Consider the following 26,217-nt stretch of genomic DNA (forward strand, 5'->3'; position numbering starts at 1 on the left):
TTAATAAAACAAAAATATCAATAATATTGAAACAGGCCAGGCCCCTGGTTATCAAATATATAAAGCTTCAAGAGAATATCTTAAGCAGGAAACAGTCAACTTAAAAGAAACCAGACACCACTCATTTAACATCCATGAGCAGGTAATTACTTCAGCTTGATTGTGATTAGTCAGCTATAAGCTGATATTTCCAACGTAGCTCGTTCGGAGTTTTAAACAACAACCTCTTGGGTGAAGGGCAGACACCTACACCATTAGAGAGCCATGCCGTCTGTGCTACCCCGGTGAACCTTGACCACTCTCAGCCTATTGTGGGCAGGTATTGATAGCCAGGTCTGAGAGTCATGCAGTCTGTGCTACCCTGGTGTACCTTGACCACTCTCAGCCTATTGTGGGCAGGTATTGATAGCCAGGTTTGAGAGCCATGCCGGTCTGGGCTACCCTGGTGAACCTTGACCACTCTCAGCCTATTGTGGGCAGGTATTGATAGCCAGGTCTGAGAGCCATGCAGTCTGTGCTACCCTGGTGTACCTTGACTACTCTCTACCAATTGGGCGGTATTGATAGCCAGGTAAGAGAGAGCTATGCAGTCTGTGCTACCCTGGTGTACATTGACTACTCTCAGCCTATTGTGGGCAGGTATTGATAGCCAGGTCTGAGAGCCATGCAGTCCGTGCTACCCTGGCATACCTTGACCACTCTCAGCCTATTGTGGGCAGGTATTGATAGCCAGGTCTGAGAGCCATGCAGTCTGTGCTACCCTGGTGAACCTTGACCACTCTCACCCTATTGGGCGGTATTGATAGCCAGGTCTGAGAGCCATGCAGTCTGTGCTACCCTGGTGTACCTTGACCACTCTCAGCCTATTGTGGGCAGGTATTGATAGCCAGGTCTGAGAGCCATGCAGTCTGTGCTACCCTGGTGAACCTTGACCACTCTCAGCCTATTGTGGGCAGGTATTGATAGCCAGGTTTGAGTGCCATGCAGTCTGTGCTACCCTGGTGTACCTTGACCACTCTCAGCCTATTGTGGGCAGGTATTGATAGCCAGGTTTGAGAGCCATGCAGTCTGTGCTACCCTGGTGAACCTTGACCACTCTCAGCCTATTGTGGGCAGGTATTGATAGCCAGGTCTGAGAGCCATGCAGTCCGTGCTACCCTGGCATACCTTGACTACTCTCAGCCTATTGTGGGTAGGTATTGATAGCAGGTCTGAGAGCCATGCAGTCTGTGCTACCCTGGTGAACCTTGACCACTCTCAGCCTATTGTTGGCAGGTATTGATAGTCAGGTCTGAGAGCCATGCAGTCTGTGCTACCCTGGTGTACATTGACTACTCTCAGCCTATTGTGGGCAGGTATTGATAGCCAGGTTTGAGAGTCATGCAGTCTGTGCTACCCTGGTGAACCTTGACCACTGCCAGCCTATTGTGGGCAGGTATTGATAGCCAGGTTTGAGAGCCATGCAGTCTGTGCTACCCTGGTGTACCTCGACCACTCTCAGCCTATTGTGGGCAGGTTTGATAGCCAGGTCTGAGAGCCATGCAGTCTGTGCTACCCTGGTGAACCTTGACTACTCTCAGCCTATTGTGGGCAGGTATTGATAGCCAGGTCTGAGAGCCATGCAGTCTGTGCTACCCTGGTGTACCTTGACCACTCTCAGCCTATTGTGGGCAGGTATTGATAGCCAGGTCTGAGAGCCATGCAGTCTGTGCTACCCTGGTGTACCTTGACCACTCTCACCCTATTGGGCGGTATTGATAGCCAGGTCTGAGAGCCATGCAGTCTGTGCTACCCTGGTGTACCTTGACCACTCTCAGCCTATTGTGGGCAGGTATTGATAGCCAGGTCTGAGAGCCATGCAGTCCGTGCTACCCTGGCATACCTTGACTACTCTCAGCCTATTGTGGGTAGGTATTGATAGCAGGTCTGAGAGCCATGCAGTCTGTGCTACCCTGGTGTACCTTGACCACTCTCAGCCTATTGTGGGCAGGTATTGATAGCCAGGTCTGAGAGCCATGCAGTCTGTGCTACCCTGGTGTACCTTGACTACTCTCAGCCTATTGTGAGCAGGTATTGATAGCCAGGTCTGAGAGCCATGCAGTCTGTGCTACCCTGGTGAACCTTGACCACTCTCAGCCTATTGTTGGCAGGTATTGATAGTCAGGTCTGAGAGCCATGCAGTCTGTGCTACCCTGGTGTACCTTGACTACTCTCAGCCTATTGTGAGCAGGTATTGATAGCCAGGTCTGAGAGCCATGCAGTCTGTGCTACCCTGGTGTACCTTGACCACTCTCAGCCTATTGTGGGCAGGTATTGATAGCAGGTCTGAGAGCCATGCAGTCTGTGCTACCCTAGTGTACCTTGACTACTCTCAGCCTATTGTGGGCAGGTATTGATAGCCAGGTCTGAGAGCCATGCAGTCTGTGCTACCCTGGTGAACCTTGACCACTCTCACCCTATTGGGCGGTATTGATAGCCAGGTTTGAGAGCCATGCAGTCTGTGCTACCCTGGTGAACCTTGACCACTCTCAGCCTATTGTGGGCAGGTATTGATAGCCAAGTCTGAGAGCCATGCAGGTCTGGGCTTGGCTGGTGTACCTTTGGTGTGTTCCTTGTCCAGCTGTATCACACTCTTCTTCCAGTCCTCCATACACTCTTGTAGGGGGCTCACCAGGTGATCCACTATCGTTCTGAAATATAGAAAGGTAATATACAGGGCTGCACTACATTCAAACAATTATAATTAATGAGAATGAAATAGCTAGTAAGATTAAGGGATAAACTACACAGTGATAAGTTCACATATGGATGGATACTTGTTGTTTTTTGACAGTGACACAAACATGACAGATTCAAGGAAATGTGAAGACACTACAGATATGCTCATACTGTTACATATACATTTTATAAATCACCACTTCTCTACAATTACATTCTATTCATGATAAATATGAAGGGTGATGTTGTTTTACACATGTATTTGTAATTCATGTATATATACATGTACCCACATATTGTGAGTAGCGGCAGCTCTAGCTCTTGGGTCTTTTTTCTATGACATGCATGAGCTATATGGAGCTTTTGTCAGCTATCAAGAACATCTGTACAATAGACCTGTCAACCATTAATTCAGCACAAAATATATTCCTTTCATAGCAAAAGAATTGTTTAATGTGTCTGTAACTGATAGTTTTGTAAAAGCTTTGTAAACATAACTACTGAAGCAAACAGTTTAAATTGCATTGCCTGCAGTATCACTTAACATTGCTCAACATAATATTGCAAAAGCAAGGTTTATTGATGCTTGCTTGATATATATTTATTATTCACTTTGATATGTCAATATTATGAGGCACTATAGGCCTGGACCTGCACACAATTGTCTTAACTGTGGGTCTTTTAGATAGGCCAGAAAATGCTTAGGACTACAATGTATGTGCATTCTGGAATAGCAACAAACTTTCCTGATGAAGAATAATCCCCTGGACATCACTAGCAGGACAGTCTGACACCAATGCTTTGGTCTAGCGTATAAGGCTTCTGTTTTTAGGATGACATGACACAGTGTCACTGCCTGCTATCACTGTCAATGTTTTTCCTTATATCATGTATGTTTGTAACAGGTTCAGCTTGGGGCTGGGACTTCAGTAAATCATTCTGATGTTTTGTTATTATTCAGGAACCTGACACACTTAACTACAACTTAAAACTATCAAAACACTAATATATCTGGCCAGGGAACACTTGAAGTTTTGTAGCCTCTTTCCTGTATATAGCGCACCCTGTTTTCTATACAAGACAAGGACAAATAGCTACCTTACAGCTATGATCATATCAGTATAGCTCTATACCATAAGTGGAAAGGAAATATAAGTGGTACAGAAAAAGATTTAACTCATAATAAATATTACAAAAATAGAACATGTTTACCTATTGCTAAAGATAAGTTAAGTACTAATCGTTAAATCTGTCTGCATATGTTATATTTGTACAATTTATTAACATATTATATACCAGACATTGTGTGCTGCTCTGGTCGTTTCTCCATTAAATGGCACATACAAAAGGACATTGCTGGCATGACCTCATTTTTAGGACATTAATTTACTGACCTAAAATGTAACATCATGATCCTGGTCACGCCCTAGACGGCATTACTGTGCTGATGAATGCCTCATGTAAGGTAATTGTATAGTTTAACCTGTGGATGGATGAGTGTGCATTCATTGCCTTTGTTTGTTTATTTTTCTGATTTCATTATTCAGTTAAAAAGACATTAGTCTCAGTCGGGTGATTCAAAAATGAAATCATTTATATATTGTTTCACTGTATAAATAGAAATGTCTAATTGATAAAATATACTTGAGTTTTATCATTGAAAGTTTCATTTTGGGGTAAAACAATAAATGTATTTTGCAAATAGAATAATATGAATACTAAATAGCATGTCTGTTCTTATGACAAAATCAGATGTTAACATCGTCAATGACAGGAGTTCAAATCAAACACAGGGAGATTTTTACCATCATACAGGCTACTTTTAATGGCATATTTATTATCAATTTATTGCCACAGCAGTTCAATCACCTGTTTTATGATGGTAAAACAGAAACTTACTTCATATGACATTAAACAAACAACAATGTTCCTAATTTTCTACCTTTAATATAGCACCTTACATTAGCGATTGAATAACAATTTCTTTTTATTTTCTGCACTCTAATATGTGCTTAAAGGTGAGCTTGATTACATTTTATTGCTTGTATGTTTTAGCCCTATTACATAATTCATACGTTGATAAAGCCCAGTGGCACAATTATTTACGCGCTCAGAAGGATGCCGATTAAGCACTTTAATTTGAGTTCAATTTGTAATAAAGAGCATTTTATCATCAAATTCAAACACTTTAAATGTATCTTGGATAAGATTTAAGAAGTTTACAAATACTGTCAACTTGAAGAGAAAATATCACTTTTCATACAGTTACAATGCTATTTAAATTGCCTGAATTAGTTTCAAGAGTGCTTAACAAATTTGATCAGCCTTTTATGGAATGTGAGACAGAAATTAATACTATGACAGAACTGTTGACAGTATAGACAGTATGGTTGACTGGAATACTCTTAACCTTCTGAGGACATTTAACACTGGCACGTTATTTAATCATTTTAAAAGTAAATAAATACAGATTTTAAAGGCACTTGAACAAAGAAACTTTTACAATAAAAAGCAAAGAAAACTTTTATTTTAAATGAGCCTACACTTTCCTATGTCTTGAAAACAGCCCTTTCACAGGTTTGAGGCGCATTCTAAGGTGCTACATTATTTCTCATAAAATTATGTTGACTTTGATAGTTAAATATGATACCAACCTCAAACCAACAAGAAAAATGATCAAGAACACTTCTGTGAAGTGAACATTTCACACTAACCCTGACTTGGAGGACCGTGAAGCAATGTATATATAATGTCTTGTTTCCAGTGATCGGGACAATTTACCCCAAATCTATGGTAAAAGCCCAAATTTAATATGTTTGTTTCCACTAATTGGTAACTTGAATTCAAACCAGGTTGCAGCCTGCTCAAGAATCAAGAAGTGGCAATTGTTTGACAAGGAGAACTGTAAGACAGTGAGTACTGCACTGTTAAATAGCTCTAAGAATTCAGAAGAAATGCGCCAAAGCCCCAACAACCATGAAGAGATTTTTCTGTGCTATCATCGCCCTTACCCTGTGAACTTTTTCAGCTTGCTCTCGATGGCCTTGTGTCTCATACACAGTCTGGTCATGGCGGTTCCCAGCTCCTTTGTGGCTCCTGAAATACACCAAATAACAACTGTAATAATCAACTGCACATATGATTAATCAGAGCACTGAAATGCTAAGAACTGTCCGTTATTCTCAGTTGTTCAAGGGACACAACTATAGAAGTATTCTAGCCAGAGTTATGTGACTTAAGGTACTCCTTAATAATGCCCATAGGCATTGTAAAACATGTGTACCAAGATTCGCAGGTATACACCTTTAGGTTCTTAAAGTTCTGGTCAACATTTGCATGATTGCCCCACAACCTTGACGTCTTCCATGATATAATAACTGACCTGATGGTCGCTCATGGAAAAACAGTTTACTATGGGTTTTCCTACTGTTTGATTTTTCCCACTCTGAACTTCTAACATTTTATTAGACCTTACAGCACAGAAAAGTGAGTCTTGTTCTGTATGCAATTTACATTCTGTAAATAGACATGCTTATACTGTCTGCCCTTGCAGTATTACCAAAGGCGCCAATATAAATACCCCCAATCACCTTGCCACAAAAGACTAAGTAGACTTTTTGTCATGTTTTTTTTTTTACATAGGTCTGTTGATAACATTGAAAATGCTCCATTATATGTTCAGAAGAAATACAGAGATCATCAACATACACTCTTTTGATAAGCAACTTAAATAGTTTATAGCAGGCGAAATTGTCTTTTCTACAAAAAAAGATCGTTATGACCGAAGTCTGACAATAGTTTCGTCTCTTCTTATCTCCTATGTTAATTACAATGCATAATAATGTTCATCAACACAAAAGCATTCTCAAGTCTTATGAATATTGGAGATTCAAAATAAAGCCTACAATGTTATCAATCTTGATATAAGTATTTTAAACTATTGACAACTAAATTGCAGAGCAATTTTTTCAATTACCTGCGATTAGTGCCAGTTTTATTCCCATTATAATGACCTTCAAAATATGAAAATATTTAAGTATTATGTGTTTAGCCCATTTTACTTTATAATAACTCGATGAATAAATAAGAACGCATTATTTATAATGACATGACAGTGTGCAGGCGATTCCCACAATTACGGGGACAGAAAATTTGGGATATATTCCATTCCATAACTGAATTAAGAGGCAATAAACTCAAATGTTATATCATATTGCACTTAAGTATGACCGTAAATGTAAATCTGGAACTTAACCCTGAAGTCTAGAAATTTCCCCAATAACAGGATAAAGTAAGCTCACTATGCTTGTTTATCTATTCTTTTTACTTTTTTAAATATATTTTTTTACTTTACATAGGAATAATCTTTATGACATAAAGGATTAAGCTATGCTCACTATTTTTGTTTTTCTATAATTTGAGTAATATTTTCTTGAAAAAGCTACTTAAACCTGTTAATACTAAGAAGTGTCCAGACATTGGGGCCAAGGCCCCGGTATCAATAAGATATCTTTGTCTTTAACCTTACACTGCTTAAGAGTGCTCAGGTACACCCGAAAAGATACAGTCAGAATATATGCAATGGCCTTAATTACTATATTTTTTATTGAAACTGCATCAAAAACCAGGTTACACGTTGGAATGATCTATATCGAAATAGGGCCTTGAAGATTGGGTAATGTAGTACAGCTGGGGGGGGGGGGGTCATGTGGTACAGCTGGGTGTCATGTGGTACAGCTGGGGGTCACATGGTACAGCTGTGGGGATCATGTGGTACAGCTGGGGGTCATGTGGTACAGCTGGGGGTCATTAATACAGCTGGGGGTCACATGGTACAGCTGGTGGTCATGTGGAACAGCTTGGGGTCATGTGGTACAGCTGGGGGTCATGTGGTACAGCTGGGGTTCATGTGGTACAGCTGGGGGTCATGTGGTACAGCTGGAGGTCACATGGTACAGCTGGGGGTCACATGGTACAGCTGGGGGTCATGTGGTACAGCTGGGGGTCACATGGTACAGCTGGGGTCACATGGTACAACTGAGGGTCATGTGGTACAGCTGGGGGTCACATGGTACAGCTGGGGTCACATGGTACAGCTGTAGGTCATGTGGAACAGCTGGGGGTTACATGGTACAGCTGGGGGTCATCTGGTACAGCTGGGGGTCATGTGGTACAGCAGGCAGTCATGTGTTACAGTTGGGGATCACATGGTACAGCTGGTGGTCATGTGGTACAGCTGGGAGGTAACATGGTACAGCTGGGGGTCACATGGTACAGCCGGGGGTCATGTGATACAGCTGGGGCTCATGTGGTACAGCCGGGGGTCATGTGATACAGCTGGGGCTCATGTGGTACAACCGGGGGTCATGTGATACAGCTGGGGGTCATGTGGTACAGCTAGGGGTCATGTGGTACAGCCGGGGGTCATGTGGTACAGCCGGGGGTCATGTGGTACAGCCGGGGGTCATGTGGTACAGCCGGGGGTCATGTGGTACAGCTGGGGGTCATGTGGTACAGCTGGGGGTCATGTAGTACAGCTGGGGGTCAAGTTGTACAGTGGGGGGTCATGTGATACAGCCCGGGGTCATGTGGTACAGCTGGGGGTCACATGGTACAGCCGGGGGTCACATGGTACAGCTGGGATTCATGTGGTACAGTTGGGAGGTAACATGGTACAGCTGGGGGTCACATGGTACAGCCAGGGGTCATGTGATACAGCTTTGGATCATGTGGTACAGCTGGGGTTCATGTGGTACAGCTGAGAGGTAACATGGTACAGCTGGGGGTCATGTGATACAGCTGGGGGTCATGTGGTAAAGCTGGGGGTCATGTGGTATGGCCGGGGGTCATGTGGTACAGCTGGGGGTCATGTGATACAGCGGGGGGTCACATGGTACAGCCAGGGCTCCTGTGATACAGTTGGGGGTCACATGGTACAGCCGGGGGTCATGTGATACAGCTGGGGTTCATGTGGTACAGCTGGGGTTCATTTGGTACAGCTGGGGTTCATGTGGTACAGCTGGGGGTCACATGGTACAGCTGGGGGTCATGTGGTACAGCTGGGAGTCACATGGTACAGCTGGGGTTCATGTGGTACAGCTGAGAGGTAACATGGTACAGCTGGGGGTCATGTGATACAGCTGGGGGTCACATGGTAAAGCCGGGGTCATGTGGTACAGCTGGGGGTCATGTGGTACAGCTGGGAGGAAACATGGTACAGCTGGGGTTCATGTGGTACAGCTGGGGGTCACATGGTACAGCCGGGGGTCATGTGGTACAGCTGGGGGTCATGGGGAAAAGCCGGGGGTCATGTGATACAGCTGGGGGTCACATGGTACAGCCGGGGGTCATGTGATACAGCTGGGGGTCACATGGTACAGCCGGGGGTCATGTCATACAGCTGGGGGCTCATGTTGTACAACCGGGGGTCATGTGATACAGCTGGGGGTCACATGGTACAGCCTGGGGTCATGTGATACAGCTGGGGGTCATGTGTTACAGCGGTCATGTGGTACAGCTAGGGGTCAAGTGGTACAGCTAGAGGTCATGTAATACAGCTGGGCAGCTTTTGATCATATGGTGCAGCTAAGGGTCAGATGGTATAGCTGGAGTTATGGTCATATGGTACAGCTGGGGTCATGGTCATGTGGTTCAGCTGGTTCTAGTTTTGTTCCTTCATACAATTTGTTGTGCCTATCCCGCCAGCTTTGGTTATATTTGTTTTCCACATAAGTCAATGACACTGTGAATCTGCAGGAGACTTTAATACCTACAGGGTTTCCATCAAAGAAAAGAACAGAATTTTATTTCATTTTCTTTCACAGCATGACAACTTTAGCAAACATTTACACACAGGTGAGAAAGATATTACTCCAAATCTATCTGCTTGAGAACAATCAATGGGGAAGTTTTCTTTCTCTTTGGCCAGACACAACAAAATATACCAAAGGATATTTAAGATATCTTCTTTTTGATGGGAATCTTTGGTGACATGAAATATGATGCCTTAAAGCAGATCTGCAATGCATGCTTCAGTCTCAAGGTAGTCAGCAGTCATCTTGATCTAAAACTTGTCACCTACTTGAAACAACTATTCAAATATACCCGATATATATTTATATCTTCATAAGGAAGATCTTGCGACAAGATAAATTTTGTAATATTATACATACATCATACCTTTGCAAGTCTCCACACTTATAAACTTAATTTATGAGGAAAGATGCACACTTTCTATGGTAGCATATAAGCATAATAGAAAATACATGCATTGTTGTTGAGTTGTCAATATTGTAAGAGAAGATAAATCCAAAACAAGAGATGTTTGTCAAACATTATGCCCCCTGAGCGCCAAGTTGCCAGAAATATTTGGACAATTGAATGAAATATGCATGGACTGAAATGACAGCTGATTTGTCATTGGATGCATATGAGGCAGGTCATCTACTGGTCATACCTAATCTTCATGTCAAGTTTGATGACCATAGGTCCGGGAATTGTTGAGTTATCACTCGGACAAGCTTTGGTCTTCCAACAGACCGACCGACATGTGCAAAGCAATTATATAACCCCTCTGCTTCGAAGGGGGGCATAATTAAACTAGATGTTCACTGAAAACTGATACTTCAACTCATGCATTTAGTGACATATAAATTTCTACTGTCTACTATATAAGAAAATAAAATATGGACAATCAGAAAACCTTTTTTCAGCTTACAGTCACACTGACCTTGACCTTTGACCCACTGACCTCAAAATCAATAGGGTTCATCTGCTGGTCATGACCAATAAGCCTACCTAGTATGAGGTCCCTGGGTCAAAGCGTTCTCAAGTTATTGATCGGAAACCGTTTTTCATGTTAAGGTCACACTGACCTTGACCTTTGACCTCAAAATCAATAGGGTTCATCTGCTGGTCATGACCAATACACCTACCAAGTATGAGGTTCCTGGGTCAAAGCGTTCTCAAGTTATTGATCGGAAACCGTTTTTCATGTAAAGGTCACACTGACCTTGACCTTTGACCCACTGACCTCAAAATCAATAGGGTTCATCTGCTGGTCATGACCAATAAGCCTACCTAGTATGAGGTCCCTGGGTCAAAGCGTTCTCAAGTTATTGATCGGAAACCGTTTTTCATGTTAAGGTCACACTGACCTTGACCTTTGACCCACTGACCTCAAAATCAATAGGGTTCATCTGCTGGTCATGACCAATACACCTACCAAGTATGAGGTTCCTGGGTCAAAGCGTTCTCAAGTTATTGATCGGAAACCGTTTTTCATGTAAAGGTCACACTGACCTTGACCTTTGACCCACTGACCTCAAAATCAATAGGGTTCATCTGCTGGTGATGACCAATACACATACCAAGTATGAGGTCCCTCGGTCAAAGCGTTCTCAAGTTATTGATCGGAAACCATTTGGTATTCCGACCGACCGACCGACAGACAGACAGACCGACCGACCGACCGACCGACATGTGCAAAACAATATACCCCACTTTTTTCAAAAGGGGGCATAATAATTCATAAAATACAAGACCTTGACCAGGGAAAGTGACAAGTTTTGCAGTTATTGTGACCATCCATTATTCCATCATTTTCTTATTGTCAGCATTTACACAAGCGGGCTAAATTTGTCTCCTCTGAGAGAAACCGAAAACCCATTTCCTTCCTGTCAATGACATAATGTGACAAAATGCTCAGTTAAGATGGTCACATAACAATGATTGATTGATTGGTTCTGGGGATGGAGGGACAGACTGTAGTGGGTCATCATGGTCAATGGAGATATGTCAGCAAGAACTGCCACAGTAACATTCTTATCCTAGTTCTTGGACACGCCTCAGAGATTCCATTCTGTCTATTGACCAGTTATTTTTACCGTCCAATTAAAATTTAACCATGGATTATTCTGATCTTAAAATTAAGTGTAATCTAAGTTGGTTATTTAATACAGCCCTTGGTCTTCCACTGATGGGCAAACAGTATGTAATTGCCAAGGAAACAGTTTGGAGAACTCTCCCTGTGGTGTTAGCAATGTGCGACACATCTATACATGGTCAGCAGAATTCCGCTACTTTGTCTACACAATTAACTGCTTTGTCCACAAAACTGTTGAAGCATTAAAGACATCTTTCTAATAATTTCATATGAAACCCTCATCAACTCAATGGTAATCAATAAATTATAGTCTTCATTGGTAACAGATTGTAATTCAGTTAGTGTGTTCTAACTGATTGAGGTGGACACTGTTGACAGCAACATCTTACAACATGACCTTTTACAACATCCAGACGCGTAGCTAGGTCCAATTTCAGTTTAAGCAGATCAATGTCTTATCCCATCATCCCCTACCCCCCTTTGGATTTCATTCTAAATTCAGGGATTTCGGTATGACAAAAACTTCGACCTGTCAAAATTTCATTACGCAAACTGAGTTTCTGTGAACAGTCAGCTACATGCCTGACATTGTGGTATAATGGTGTTTTATCTTAGAATTTCTTCCTCAGTAATAATATGCATAATCATGTTTCCAGCTTCTACCAAGTTGGTGAGTGTAGCTCATAAACAAAGCGGCAACTCTTGTAATTGCATTCATTTACATGTAAAACACAGCATTAATTAGGTAACTGGACCTGGCGCATGTAACTAAGACGTATGTCATTGTGACAACTCCTTTCTGGACAGACTGGAGAGTTCCAAGAATATTCAGAATTCAAATACATACAATTAAAGAAATGTTTACGAAAAAACTGCAATTTTATAGGAAATTACACACTATCTGTCTAATTATTTGCAATGCGATGCATTAGACCTTTCTCAGAACGACAATATTATTCTTAATATTGACATTAGCAGTTTTGCTGTTGGGCATAGCAAAAATCCATAACATGGTTTCATACTGTCACTATCTCCAAGACAGTGTGATAAATCTGGATAAAACTAGACAACATTGATGTCTGGCTGGACAATGCTGGTGATACATTGAAGGCAATCAAGTCGAGATGACCATAACAACAACACTCCTGGAATCCAAGTGGGAATTGGTCTTGCTTCTGGATAATCTTCTAGAGCTGTTGTCACTTAATGCTATTTTCTCTTGTCTAGTTATCACCTTAGAGAGTTTCTAAGACACTGGGGTATTATAAAATTATATACTATACGACTCAAAACATGTTTACAGCAAAGCAATACTGCAAATTGAAAGATCAGGACATTAATTTTGTACTGTACACTTCCAACTCTATTAATTGCACCTGTATGCTTTTTTGTAACAGCATGACAATGAAAGTTGACTGTATACTACATAATGTTACCTCCCATCTTCCATCTCGCCTGATTTGTACACCAAACATTTTTCTTCATTTCAATGCAATTAGAGCATGAGAGACAGATCTCATTTGCCTAGAAATGACTTTGTTGCACTAGTCAGATTACCCCCTACATTTCTGTCTGAATGCTTCTGACCCTGCACTGACCTGCAATCATGTGGACAGTTTTCTATTAATTGCTTCAAGACAATGTCTTAAATGTCCATTACCAGCTGAAGACCTCGCCTCTTTCAGTACTTCTACATGCCTCTTGGATGGCAAAACCTTGTATACTGTATATTGTCCAAATATATCATAGCCAGTTTCTGTTCTTTATGGGAAAATTCATCATCGGTGTCTGAGGGAAAATATGATGAATACAGCCACTAACTGAAGTGCCTAATTTGGAATAATAATGATATAGGAGGCTCGAGGCAACTGATATACTATTTTACCACCATTGCACAGGAAATCCTGCATAAAGAAAAGGAATATCAATAAGCAGTTAATGAATCTGCGCTTTTTTTTGTCTGAAAAAGTCTTAAAGCCTAAATGTCATAGCAAAGACATTAAGAAAATAAAATTTTGACAGATGTCTATTGAAATCAGAAAGGAAGTCCAATAAAACTTTCCTCTCACACGAATGTTATTATCCTTCAAAACAAACCCAGCATATGAAAAATAGATAAAATATGATTCACCGCTGTGTTTTATATTTGCAGCAACACTGTTTCAACTGTGCATTTATCTGTACATATAAATCAAAAATTATATCACCGGGCTTATCAGTCTTCTGCAGCCTTCTTCATTTTAAACTATCACCAAGCCTGTAGAAGCTATTAACAACAAAATGTGCCAACTTTAGTACAAAACTGTCTTGAACCTTTTCCAAACTATATCAATCTTTCAGTAAGTTTCATTAAAAGCACCACAAAAAAACAACAGTAGGTGTTCCAGACTTGGAAAATTTACTGCCTAATGAACGTATCTGTACCTCATTATCATACCGTACACTGTCTGTTTGTTACAACTGGAAAACTCCCTGGCAAAAACTGTGCAACAAGAACATAAAATAATTATAGTTTGGAAATCTTTCAGTTTCAAACATTCAAAGTCAATGGGAAGATTGTTCAGAATTTGTTTAAAGTTAACAATATGTTAACAATATTGTTGTTAACTCCAAATGGTAAACTACTTGACAATGTACTTATATATTTCAAATAAAACAAGCTCAACTAAAACAGTTGTCTCAAATATTGTTAGTAATACTGCTGCGACCACAGGTGAGTCAATGGAACTTCAAGAACAATATTATTTAGCTTTGAAATTCAACAACAATGATATTAACAACATTGTTAACTCTAACAGAGATCTGAACAATCGGTACAATGTCTGTATTTGTCCACTATTGGTACTGCCGTTGTCTTGTGAGTGTTGAATGTTGAGGTATCTGCTAATTGATGTTGCATTAATAAGGACAAGTGTGATGTTGAGGCTTGCTTACCGTTTAAACAGGGTATCAGGCTGCAACACTAATTGATAAACCATGTCAGTGTTTGTTGTTGTTTGTGTTTCTTGTCTGTTTGCCTTTCATTGTATGTGAAAAAGGAGAGACAGTAATTGTGCATGATGATTAAAAATTAAACTGTTTTTTAAGTCAAACAAGGGGCATAACTCAACAAGTATTAAAGTTACTGTAACATACCTTGCTATTATGCCTGTATTGGTCATTGTCTTTGGCAGTTGAAACGTTTACCAAGTTTCATTTAAATATCTTGAATATTTTTTTCCTTATCTATTGAATACTGCTTTTTGAGTTATGACCAAGGTTAAAAATAATAACCTCAACACGGAGGACCATGAAAACACCAAAGCTATATCACAATAAATCAACCAAAAATTGTTCAGTGGGTGCAACTGTTACCAGTCATCTCTGAGTAAGAATATTTCTCTAATAGACACCAGGCATTAGGTGTTCAAAGGAAAACATCTAGCACCATCCATCAAACTCACAACAAGCCTGGAGAAGCTCCATTCTCTCCATTGGAGTATTTCCCTTACCCCTTAGCCTGTACACACAAAAGCACCTGAAAGTGATGCATGTTGTGTGCTCACAAGTCATTAATAACATGCACCTACACCCATCAACAAAACAGATAGCTTGCTTGCCTTCAGGTGTATATTTCAGATCCTGTGAAAGAACATTGTTGCATCCCTGATGGGTAATATATCCCTGGCAGAGCATACTGTGTTAAACATCTTTCGGTTGTGATCTAGACCTCAGGGATATCTTTTAAAACATTGACAAAACCTTATTGTATTCTTTGAACTGCTATCATTATACCATTATCAGAAATATTGGTAATTGATGCAGCCATATTATGATCCAAAAACAACAAAAACCTTTGACCAGCCCTGACACCATGCTTAGGTGCAAATATGTACCCCTCCTGAAACAATCACCCTAAAGATAATCTGCCAGATAATCTGCCAATCATTTTGACTGTCCAGGATTTTCCCACCTGAGCCATAAAACAGTTCCAGGATGTGTTTATAGACACAACTGCTGTTTTCTACATGCTAGGAAAGTTCAATTGGAGGTCGAGTGAACCTCATTAACTCACCATGGGAGCTGATTGGGGGAAAAATATAAATTTACCATTTTGAAAATGTAAAGAAAGCAGTTGTTGAAGTATCGCCAGTTTCGACTTATATATGTGCATTTGTGAACTATATGAACACTTGATACACTGAGTGCTATTTTTAAGGAAATGCATGTGTGTAATTTAGCCATCAGATGCAATAAGAAAGAAGAATTAGTGACAACATTAAAATTTTGTGAAAATTGGAGGGCAAAGTTAGCATGTATGGACATATATTCCATAGTCCACAACATCACAAGTGAGTAAGCAAAGCCCCTGCGTACATTACTAAACTTGTAGATCAACCATATGAGGCAGATAGAAACATCCCCATATTAATGGGTATGTGACATTAAGTGTATTACTATAAGGTCAAGCCAGGGATAACCTAAAATGGTTTTGCAGTTAAAGACTGGTGGTCAATACTTGACCATATTGATCCCACTGGACATGCTGTCCGCAGCTCTTCCTGTCACAACTTAATAACCTGTTGCTTCTAAAGATCCAATCTATGGTTATTGGTGTGAAATTGGAATCAATTTTTCGCTGGAGTGTGTACAATATCAGTGCTGCAAAATATCATTTGCAAATATAAAAGAAAATAATTGTCAAAATTGCAAAATTTAATAATTTTAAGACGAGCTGAAATGCGATGAAACCAGTTTTTTTATATGGGCAATTAGAAATTATAGCCACTCATACTTCTGTCTACACACCAAGTTCCGTCATTATCCATCATTCTTAACAAAAGTTATTGAGTGGGAACCATTTTTCTATTTTAAGTAAGAGTGACCTTAACCCCACACCCCTCAAAGGCAACCCCAATCTAGCTCTTCACATAAGCTACTTACTCACCAAATTTCATCACAATCCATTAATCCATACTTAGTTATTGGGTGAAAAACATTTTTCTTTTCTTAGTAAAAGTGACCTTGACCCCATTCCCTAAAAAGCAACCCAAAGCTTAAACTCTTCACATTATCTACCTACACACCAACTCAAATCACTGTCAATCAATCCTGACTAAAGTCATTGGGGGGAAACCATTGTTCTATTCTTAGTAACAGTGACCTTGACCCCACAACCTCAAAAGCAACCCTGTGCTTAAGTTCTTCACATTAGCTTCTTACACACCAACTTAAATCACAATCCATCACCTTTAACTGAAGTTACTGGATGGACACTTTTCTATTTTAGTTACAGAGACCTTGGCCTCGCAATCCCAAACTATTTCACCCCATATGCAACCATGCACACACAAATTTCCATATCTATCCATCAATTTATTCAGCGGAATCCAATGTTTGACATATATCTGCCCGTTTGCCCAACAGCATCCTCATTTTAATAACCTGTTGAAAACTTTGTTTAAAATGGAAGGGGTTGTAAGGCCCTTTTTAAATATCAAACTGGTGTGTAACATCAAATGCCTAATTTTGACCGGCCTTATTTATTTTAGACTTAATTATTACTATTATTATAAAATTTAATTTCAAGTTGGCTAGTGGCTAATGCAACCCGGAAAAAGCCCAAAAATCAGTCTCATTCCATCAGCTGTTATTTCCTGTTGTACTTATGGACTAGGGAGGATGCAAGAAAGCTCTGAATCATCATCAAGATGCTGAAGTAGCACCTCTCAATGTGATACATTCATGTACAGAAAACTTATGGTGATGCTGAGTGTTCTCCCTCAATTTTTTTAACAAAGTTGTGAACATTTATACACACATTTGAATGTAATGATTGTAATTTGTTTACATGTATAGATCAATTTGTTTGAAAAAGAATATTTTTGATAAAATGCCAATAATTTGCTTGAAGAGTGCATAAGAAATAATAATAAAGCTATTATTTTAACTATCCCACAGTATATATATATCCATATTTTAAACCACTCTTGTAACTAAATAGCCATATTATGTTGCATTAATTTCAGAGAAAATAATAAGGAAATGTGTGTTTTTTTAAGAATAATTATTTTCAAATATCATTAACTATATATATCCTTGTTCATAATTGTTTCACTACTCATCCCAAACACATTCCCTGTGTTATTAACAATGTGTCAACCAATGAGGTTGTATTCTTAGTTAGTTAGATGACCTGAAGTAACATCTAAATGATTAAAAAGGGCTCGTGCTACACTCACTCCACCAATTCTTTATGATTAAGATATTACTTCATGTCATCTACAGCTATTACATAGTTAAATCATACACATATATGGTATTTTGTACATATTAATCCTTTGTAGAACAGTCGGTGGACAAATTTCAAAAAAGGTTTGATAGAACTAGAGCTGTCACAGGAGTGACGAATACCCCCAAATGCCGCCTGGACACAGGAATGGCAAACCATTCCTTTGAAAAGAGGCCATAACTCCAAGGTTTCTGCACTCTGCATCTTCTTTTATCATGCATGTATTGTTTTATTTAAATCTGTTGAGTAATTTAGAAGTTACACTGCTGACAAGAAAAACTAGCTGATGCTCTAGCTGATCTCTTCTGGAATAAGACATCTAGAGCATTCACGAGCTTTTCTTCCAACACGATCATCATCAAATTTTACAAGTACATATTTGGGCTTGAATGCATCCTTATCCACCTGGGAATAAATCCCGGGACTGTTCCTGTAGCCGAATTAACAAGTCCATCTGACAGGTCAATATTTGTAGTAAGCACTACTGTGGCAAATATGCCATACTTAAGTTCTGCTGGTATTCCACTGGCATCTGGTTCAAATGAAGCATGCTGGATTTGTTTTGTTTGTTCATCTTTCCAAGTGTCAATTACTTTTAAGGTAATTATTTGCTCATTTAGTTTTTGAAGGATCTATCGAACTTGACCTGTATCTTCTGATGTTACACCTGTGTACCAAAAAATTTTCAAATCTGTCAAGCCTTTCATGAGTTATCGTCCGGAAACCGTTTTTCTATTTTTAGTAACAGGGACCTTGACCTTGGCCCCACCAGCCCCAATATCGAACTTGACCTGTACCTTCTGATGTTACACCTGTGTACCAAACTTCTTTTAAATCTGTCTAGCCTTTCATGAGTTTTTGTCCGGAAACCATGAAAACCGACCGACCGACCGGCCAACAAGCTCACTTACTTGATCAATTTATTCTGTATCTTCTGATGTTACACCTGTGTACCAAAAATTGTTCAAATCCGTCTAGCCTTTCATGAGTTATCATCTGGAAACAGTTTTTCTTTTTTTAGTAACAGTGACCTTGACCTTGGCCCTACCAGCCCCAATATCGAACTTGACCTGTACCTTCTGATGTTACACCTGTGTACCAAAAAATTTTCAAATCTGTCAAGCCTTTCATGAGTTATCGTCCGGAAACCATGAAAACCGACCGACCGACCGACCAACTGACAAGCTCACTCCTATATACCCCCTCAAACTTCGTTTGTGGGGGTATAATAAATACATTGTTTTGATAACAATTTGCTTCTTCAGGCTGTCAACTATTCAACTATTAAGTGTAAAACCCTACAAAAATCTAAACACCCTATCAAAGGCAAATCAATTGTTGCCTTTATATGACATGAAATGCCGGCAGGGGCAAAATTAGTCCATGTCAAAACTTCAGGCAAATTTGCCACCCAGAGTAAATTTTACCCAACTGTAACTGCATTATTATGCACATATTTGCAGACAGTTAATCACATCATATATACGGTGTAATAGCTGCATGACAATTGTATTTAAAATCTGGGTGTTTAGCCACACAGAAGTTGAGATTACATTACAGAATATTAAAGCTCTGCCTATAGATGGCAATCTGAATTAACCAATTTTCCCATCTTGTATCTACACTTGTATGTATGTGGCAGGAATGTAACAATTATTATAACAACTGTTCACAGATAACAGCCAGTAAGCATGCAACACATCTACCTGATATTCTGAAGAAAATCACCCACATGGGTGATCAACATGGCAATAATTGCAACATAATCTTAACGTCCTCAACGGCAGGAACAATTGTTACAAAACAGAATATTGTCATATATTGTATCACAAATAAATAATTATGTATTTACAAATGACTGTATTGAAAGTGCAAAGGAGCCAGATACAATAAACCAATATGGCCTTAGCTGAAGTCATAATGCTGTAACAATGGACATATCCACTTTTGAGCACAACCACCGCAATTAAAAAATTTGGGGCCTGACCAAAGCCGCATAATTCCTAATTAAAGCAGACTGTAGCTTATAAGTTTTTTACGGTAATTTTGCAAAACGTCACAAGATCCTTTTACCAAGCACAGTGAGTTGCCTCACTCTTTGGAGGGGGTATCATGAAGACTCAAAAGTCTATGATTATAGCATAATTAATTGTTCTGACAAGAAATTACCAGAGTGAAAATAAGGCAACAACTTGAAGGTACAACACAAATCTTTAATCTTGTAGATTAATATATAAAGGCGAATCAATTAATGCATGCAGGACTCAAAGTCCTAACAATCAAATAGTATTGGCAGCCAGTCATACACTGTATGTTAACATTGTCAACAATCAATAAAACACATCTCAACCAGAATAGCAACCTGTTTCACGGATGTGTTCCATATTGCTCAATGCAGCCATCTGATTGGAATAAATCATGGAATAAATTGCTTCGATAAAGAAAGATTAAGAACACCCATGAATGTTTCTGGATTGGTAAAAAAATACTTGATCAAGTTTAGTTGATGATAACAACTATCGAAACTGGAGTAACTTATCAGTGTTACAAAGTTCATTCAGTTATTAATGATTTGCTACATTGTATAAAAGTAAATAAACAACATGCTTGTCAACATATAACATTTATTCTCCAAGATCAGAAACAGAAAATGGCCCAGCACTTGGTCAAAAAATGCCACAAAGGAAATCACATTTTCTACAGAAGTTCATTAACAGCTGACTTCCATTTCCTGCCATAATGCAATAAATTCTCCCTACAAATAATGCAAGCTTCTCCCAGGGACAGACTTTGCATTCTGGGATTTCTACAATAGATGCATGATGGGTGTTTGACATGGAGGTAATCAATTAATTCACAAATAGGAGAAATCAAGAGTCAATAATAATTTTGATTTTACTTTAGTTAAGTATCAATATATAATCTTTTTAGCCTGATTATGTGACAAGAGCTTTATATTACCAGTGGTCAAATTTGCGCAAGAGCCTGCACTGGTTAAAATCTTTCTTGGTTTAACGTTCGATTTCTTGATTTTATATATAAATTAAGTAAGCATCAGGTTCCTGAACTGTGCATGAATTTATTCAAGAACTGTTCATGAACTGTAGATGTACTTCACTGCTGGGGTCATGCAGTAGAATACTCAGAACCCTTGACCACTTTTTAATACCCATGACACCCTCACCCATCAAAATTTTAGTTCCATTATCTTGGTCATAGAAAAAATAACATAGCTTTGGATTATTTACTTTTTGTTGTTCTTACGTAGGGTTTAACCTTCAGGACTGTTCGCTCAAACATGCTAGTCAAGCATGTTGAACAGAGAAATGTCAAACCCAGAAAACATTCTGATGTCAGTCCTTCAAATGGCTATCAAACCCAGCACTTCAATAACATTCCTGCTTTCTCTGGGGACAGCTAATGAAATAAGTGCCAACCTCATTAGACCAGACCACTCTTCCTACAACCCTGGTTGAGGAAACAGACCTTCAATAGTATTTTTAGCATGAAATCCTTCATAGAGCCATTTAATAATGCCATATAATAATATGTCAGGCTTAAAGTGATTGTCATTTCATCATAACTGGTAAGATAGTAGTTAAAAGATAATTGACCAGTAAGTTAGTTGTGTTTGTCAGACACAAAATGATACTCTTAATAGTAGGCAGGTTTTTTCACCCGCTTGCAGGCCTCTATCGTTGAAAAAAGATAGAATTTAAAATTCTGTCAGTGGAGGTTACTCTATCATTTTGGGAGAAAAATGTAGATTTTTAAAGGGGAAGATGCCAATAAACACCCTGTTAAAAAATAACTGGTACAAGAGTGCTGTGGAGTGAACACCAACACATGTCTGTTTTTCAGTTAAAAACTTGATATTCAATTCAGCCAGAGTTATGGGTCTTGCCATACATGAGCATATTCTCTCTGGAAAGAGTTTACAGTGTTTTATTTGTATATCTTGAATGGTTAAATATCGCCAAGATAAAAATTGTGCACACCAACAACACCACTTGTAGGACGATATACCGAGACTTTTTCTCTGAAAAACAGGCAAGCTTAAAAAACACTTCAAACTTAATCTCAAGAAAAGTTCAATTTATACAATAATAGAACATAATTTGCCCTTATCTAGTGCATATGACCACTGATGAATTCTTACACTAAGGCTTTTAAACTCAGTCTGAAGTATTTACAGCACAACTTTATTCAAGTGTTGCCATCAACTTTATAATTGTAGTTCTCTGAAATCTTGAACATGGTGCTAATTGGAATTGTATAACTCTTTTATGCCAGGAAATGAATACTCAGGAAGCATAAAATGAACAAAAGTCTCAACAGGGAGCACTTCAACTTCAACCAGTGTAGAAGTTTAATCAATTGCGGACTTATTTCCATTAATTAGACAATCAATTGATGGAGTGATTAGGACAAGGTTCTAATTAGTGACAATACAATGTAGATGCAGGTAGAACGTTTTTGCAGTCACCCCCTCAAATTTTTAGACCAGGACATTTTGGGGCTTATAATTTTGGAAGATATTTAAGAGGACCATCCTCATCCCATTGGTAAGAGAGTCAAGTGACTGAAGTTTTTTCACTGCAACAATCCTTTAAACTATACAGACATTACAAATTTACGAAAGACATAAAACTAACCAAATATATTATAATACAATTATTTCGTTTTTATGAACTCCATTATTGCATCTTCAATAAATTTTATGAAGAAACTTTGCAATTTTATGCTAAAATTATCCATTTGGAAAGATTTTATAACTGATAGGAAATGAGAAATAGAGAACTGCGGTAAGAAGGATGATTGTGTTTTACAGACAAAATTTCATAACAACTCTTTAAAACACCACAAGAATACAATTTATTATCATTACTAATTTGGGTTCTTTATTTACTACTTCATTTTTCTAGAACATACCCATAAAGCATGAGTACAGAATGATCTGGGAGCGGTGAATTGCAATCATTGACAAATTTCTTTTATCAACTTCCCTAAAGCTGAAAATGTAGGAGATATTGTCCTAAGTCCATTGCAAATCAAACAAGTCATTCACAAACAGCTATTTCCTTCTAAACAGCAGTTACATAATGTAGCTAATCTCTTGGCATTTAAAATTCAGCAAATATTGCGAAGTCACATTAAGATCTGATTAGGCCTGCATTGCCTTTCTGTAAAGGAAAAAGTGACTTGTTTCATGAAATTATATTTTGATAAAACGAAGAGAAAAATGGTTTATTTTTATATTTCATTGCTCATGTCCTTGTGTTTTAATATTTCTTTTCTATTCAAAACAGAATAGGGTAACCTGATCTGTCAGACACCAAAGAGGGATAACAATGAGCATTTCCTGTGTAACATTAACTCATTGGCCAGCTATACAAAGAGAAGTATTTAAGGAGTGCAGTAATTAGTCCAAACAGAACTCATTTGAGACAGGTGGTTAACAGCGTACATTAACACCTTTACTTACGCATGAGGTGACGAAAATCATACATTCATTGACGAATAGTAGTTTAACATTGTACACAAATAATGTCATTGATCTTCAGTCTGACCCATGTTTTCCAATTAATTATTTGATCTAAATACATGACAGTTATTATCAAAGAAATACCACAAAAACATTCTTAGTATAAGTGTTATCTAAAATATATATATGCATTACTTAAAGTGTGAAAAGTAACCTTTCTGTCAAGTATTTTATTGTCATTACCGTATTTTCTCGACTATAAGGCGATTCGCTTATAAGACGGCCCCCTAACTTTGCCCATGAAATCTGGTGCTTTTTGTTTCGACTCGCTTATAAGACGGGGTCAATTTTTAAGCAAATCTAAAATGCTAAAATTCTTCCTAATGTGTAAAAATGTTCAAGCTCAACGGAAATGGCGGTCATCTGTGAGCTCTCTATTTGGAGGTAGGTTAAAAATGAGTACATAAGTTTACAGGACAGGTCGTTACTTATCGAAATTGTAATAATTAATCAATAACAACATATGTTTGTTTTAGTTTATTTTTTTATTGAAGACACCAATGAAGTTCTTCGGCAAAATAAATGGCTTCAATAACATAACTGCGAAAAGCCGAGGCATGAATAGGTGTTTGTTTAGCAATAATGCTTTAGGCAATATTGTCCCTTGATTGGCGACGAACATAAAGGATTCATATTCGCATTGTCATTTGTTTGCTTAATCAAATTGACAGTTAGGTACTTACATCATATTAAGATTCCAATTTATTGATTTGATATATCTGTCAAACTAATTATACTGACACGCGCCATGAGAAAAAATGCAGATATAACGGTACACTGTGTGACGTCAGAGCACGCGCGGTGAAGAGATTTCGTGTTGTTGTTTACTTAATTGCCCCATACTTATATCAGCAGACGATAGACTGGATAGACGAATACCCTATGTAAAATTTAACTGATTTTGACTTGAATCTTTTTTTAATATTTTATCGACTCGCTTATAAGACGGGTCCCCTACTTTGGGGGTAAAAATCGGGACCCAATTTCCCCGTCTTATAGTCGAGAAAATACGGTATGAAATACTGAATAAAGGCGTCCCAACTCAGAATAAACCAAGGATTGGCATTAAAGTGCATCAGCGTATGATAGTCATCTTGTCATAACACACAAACCTACGCCTAAATGTTCAATATTATTACCAGAAAAAATGTACTTGTGGTTAACTATCTATGTTGCATCATGATGTTAAATACAATCACAAGGTACAGTTGTACAAGAAGAAGTTTTCAGCCCACACAATCATCAATAAAGCCCATGGGTATCTTGGGTATAACATATAGTAGAATTAAATCAGTCATTTTGACAAATGAACAGTAGGTGAAATTAGGCACTAATTTGTTCTGCCACAATGAACATGTTTTTTGTTAAGAGAAACTCAGTCCAAATGCCTTTCAATGTACCAACATGCAATGAAACAAAAACAAAAATTTCTTCATAAATTTTGTCAATGTTCAGTAAGGAATACTTCTGAATTTGATTCCAACAAAGTTAAGGCCAGCAATCAAGCTTTGCAAGGCTGAATACATTGTGCCACGATCAAACTAATATAGCCAGAACAATACATCTCCTGTGCACCATAGCCAAAAGATCCTTTGATAACGGAAACCTATTAAATATGAAATTTATACAAACTGTGGCAGAATTATGCACCAAACCCATATCATTTGAAGCAGCTGCACAACTTTTAAAAGCACATGAAATTAAATCATATTTCAAGAAAAAAATATTCAAAAATTGAGATTTAATTGTGGAAGCACACAGCCTTTTCAACAGCTTGATTGAACTAAGCAGGATGTCATGCATTTGTGTTTGCTTCAGAGTTATTTTTTGAAATGCTGTTACAAGTTTTCAGATTCATTTCAAAGAACTCAGTCCATATATCTTTTTCAAAATGTGTATATTATAATGAATATGTACACTATATATACCAATCAGGAGCACTTTAGAATGAAGAATAATATCAGAATGATGATGGGTGGACTGAATACCACACCACCAGGTGCCTGAGGGCTAACAGGGGTTTTGAACCAGGTAGGGTTGACTGTAACCTGCAGTTTGAAGCAAGAAAACAAGCCCATAAAAAATATAGAACACAAAACTTTGTTTTGAGGTTTGAGTCTAATCCAATAGCTTTGATTAAGAGCAATGTAACATAAGCCAGGCATTAACATGAACATCCTAGGTCCACCTGTTTAAACATGATTAATTCAACACAAACTGACCACAACATATGCCACTATAGGCCAAAGTTCTTCACCACTGCTCCCCATCTGCACCAACTTATCTGTCAGACAGTTTGTTAAAACAATGGTAAATAGTTTACATGCAGCTCAATCTGTTTTGTATTTTATGGGATGATTGTTCTCACTTACAAGCAAACCAAAGAATGTGAAACTTCCCATTCACAAAATGTCATGTTTTGATTCCAATAAGATATAGTATTAATAAATATGAATTTAAATGCCATTTGCATCTCAGTAGGAGGGGAAAAAAGGAGACATTTTTGTTTTTCAAAACACATTTCATGATCCAAAAGGCAGACAAATGCCATTTTTTTAAGATGAAGTATTATCTTTTATCAGTTATTTTTCAAAACAGCATTACTTGTAAGCAACTTAGCACACACAACTAGAATGTTTTCATGAATTCAACATCAACATATGATATGATTGTACACCATTTATCAGCAGCATACCAGCCCAGATACACTTGGAGGCCACCATTATCAGACCCTCGGATCTTTGAAGATACATGTAGATATTAGATGAATGGAGGAAACCTTCATGTAAGAAATCAACA

The 26,217-nt window shown here is 38.5% G+C and overlaps 1 protein-coding gene across 6 annotated transcripts in view; it reads right to left on the bottom strand.

Annotated features, from left to right (window-relative positions):
* LOC128244989 (protein MTSS 2-like) overlaps positions 1-26,217 on the bottom strand; it is a 64,682-nt gene that overhangs the window by 28,282 nt on the left and 10,183 nt on the right. For all 6 annotated transcript variants that reach the window (XM_052963171.1, XM_052963167.1, XM_052963166.1 and 3 more), the window contains exons 4-5: positions 5,730-5,814; positions 2,599-2,690 (exon numbers count right to left, since the gene is read on the bottom strand). In XM_052963171.1, the coding sequence (XP_052819131.1) occupies positions 2,599-2,690; positions 5,730-5,814 (177 nt within the window). The remainder of the gene's footprint in view (positions 1-2,598; positions 2,691-5,729; positions 5,815-26,217) is intronic.

This window comes from Mya arenaria, chromosome 8 (genome assembly GCF_026914265.1).
Source record: "Mya arenaria isolate MELC-2E11 chromosome 8, ASM2691426v1".
Taxonomy (NCBI): domain Eukaryota; kingdom Metazoa; phylum Mollusca; class Bivalvia; order Myida; family Myidae; genus Mya; species Mya arenaria.